Source organism: Pteropus vampyrus, unplaced genomic scaffold, assembly GCF_000151845.1.
Source record: "Pteropus vampyrus isolate Shadow unplaced genomic scaffold, Pvam_2.0 Scaffold11487, whole genome shotgun sequence".
In the NCBI taxonomy this organism is placed as follows: Eukaryota; Metazoa; Chordata; class Mammalia; order Chiroptera; family Pteropodidae; genus Pteropus; species Pteropus vampyrus.
Window position 1 is genome coordinate 102 of NW_011900268.1, and position 988 is coordinate 1,089.

The 988-nt window shown below is 58.4% G+C and overlaps 1 protein-coding gene across 1 annotated transcript in view; it reads right to left on the bottom strand.

Annotated features, from left to right (window-relative positions):
* Positions 1 to 257: 257 nt before the first annotated feature.
* The window catches only part of LOC111735010 (voltage-gated potassium channel subunit beta-2-like), a 6,450-nt gene continuing 5,719 nt past the window's right edge, over positions 258 to 988 (bottom strand). Inside the window, exon 3 of the mRNA XM_023526848.1 lies at positions 258 to 361. Coding sequence (XP_023382616.1) covers positions 313 to 361 — 49 coding nt within the window. The 3' untranslated portion in view covers positions 258 to 312. The remainder of the gene's footprint in view (positions 362 to 988) is intronic.

Genomic DNA, 988 nt, shown 5'->3' on the forward strand with positions numbered 1-988 from the left:
ACTCCCCCTGCAGGAGGCAGGGGCTGCCTCCATTCTGGGATATCCTTTTCTTCCCAACAAGAAAAATTCTGAGACTTCCCGGCTTTAGAGAGATGGGTTAGCTGCACAAGGCTGATGAAGCCAACCCGGGCACTGCCCTGGTAAACAGGAAAAAACAGCGACGGGGACCCCAGCCAACGCTCGCCCCAGGCAGCCGGCCCACCCCACCCCAGAACGCATCTGCCTGTCGTGGAGCCCTCATCCCGCCCACCGGCCTCCTCCAGGCTCTTCCTGTGTCTGCGCCCCGGACACTGGCCACAGAGAGCACGGCCATTACCTCCATCCTTTCTTCTTTATGATGTTCCCTAAAACAGCCTCGGCCCTGCAAAAAACACAAGATGGGGGCGGGGTTCATTGCGGCCCAACAGAAACACCGAACCCCACCCCACCGTGACAGGGGCCACTCCGTCCCTTCCTGAAAATGCCCTTGGGGTCCGAGAGCCAGGCTGGTAGCGCCTGTCTTGGCTCAAGCAGCTTGTTCTGGAGAGGAGAGAGCCTGGGAGTGGCTGTATTGTCCCCCACGAAGCTGGCTGTGGGCAGAGAAGGGAGGGGCCCATGTCCTGCACGGCAGGGCCAGCCAGCAGCATCATGCTTCCCTGGCCCGCTGGAAATTCCCTGGGTAAAACGCGTGGCCAAGTTACCCAGGTGAAGTTTCCAGACAAGTATGTTTTTTAAAAGGTAAATTATGCATCTGTTTTCAGACAATCGACAGGTATTTAGGGCCAGGGTTGCATTTCCAGCAGAGTGTGGGCGGGTGCGTGTGCGTGTGCGTGTGTGTGCGTGTGTGCGTGTGTGCGTGTGTGTGTGTCCCTCTTGTTTCTCGCTTTTCAACAGCGGAGAGACAGATGTCATGCTGACCGCTGTCTGTTCTGCTTGGCGTCACTCCGGGCCTCGCCCCAAACTCGGGACAGCCGGCGTCACAGGAACTGATCCAGCCTCGCTTGACACT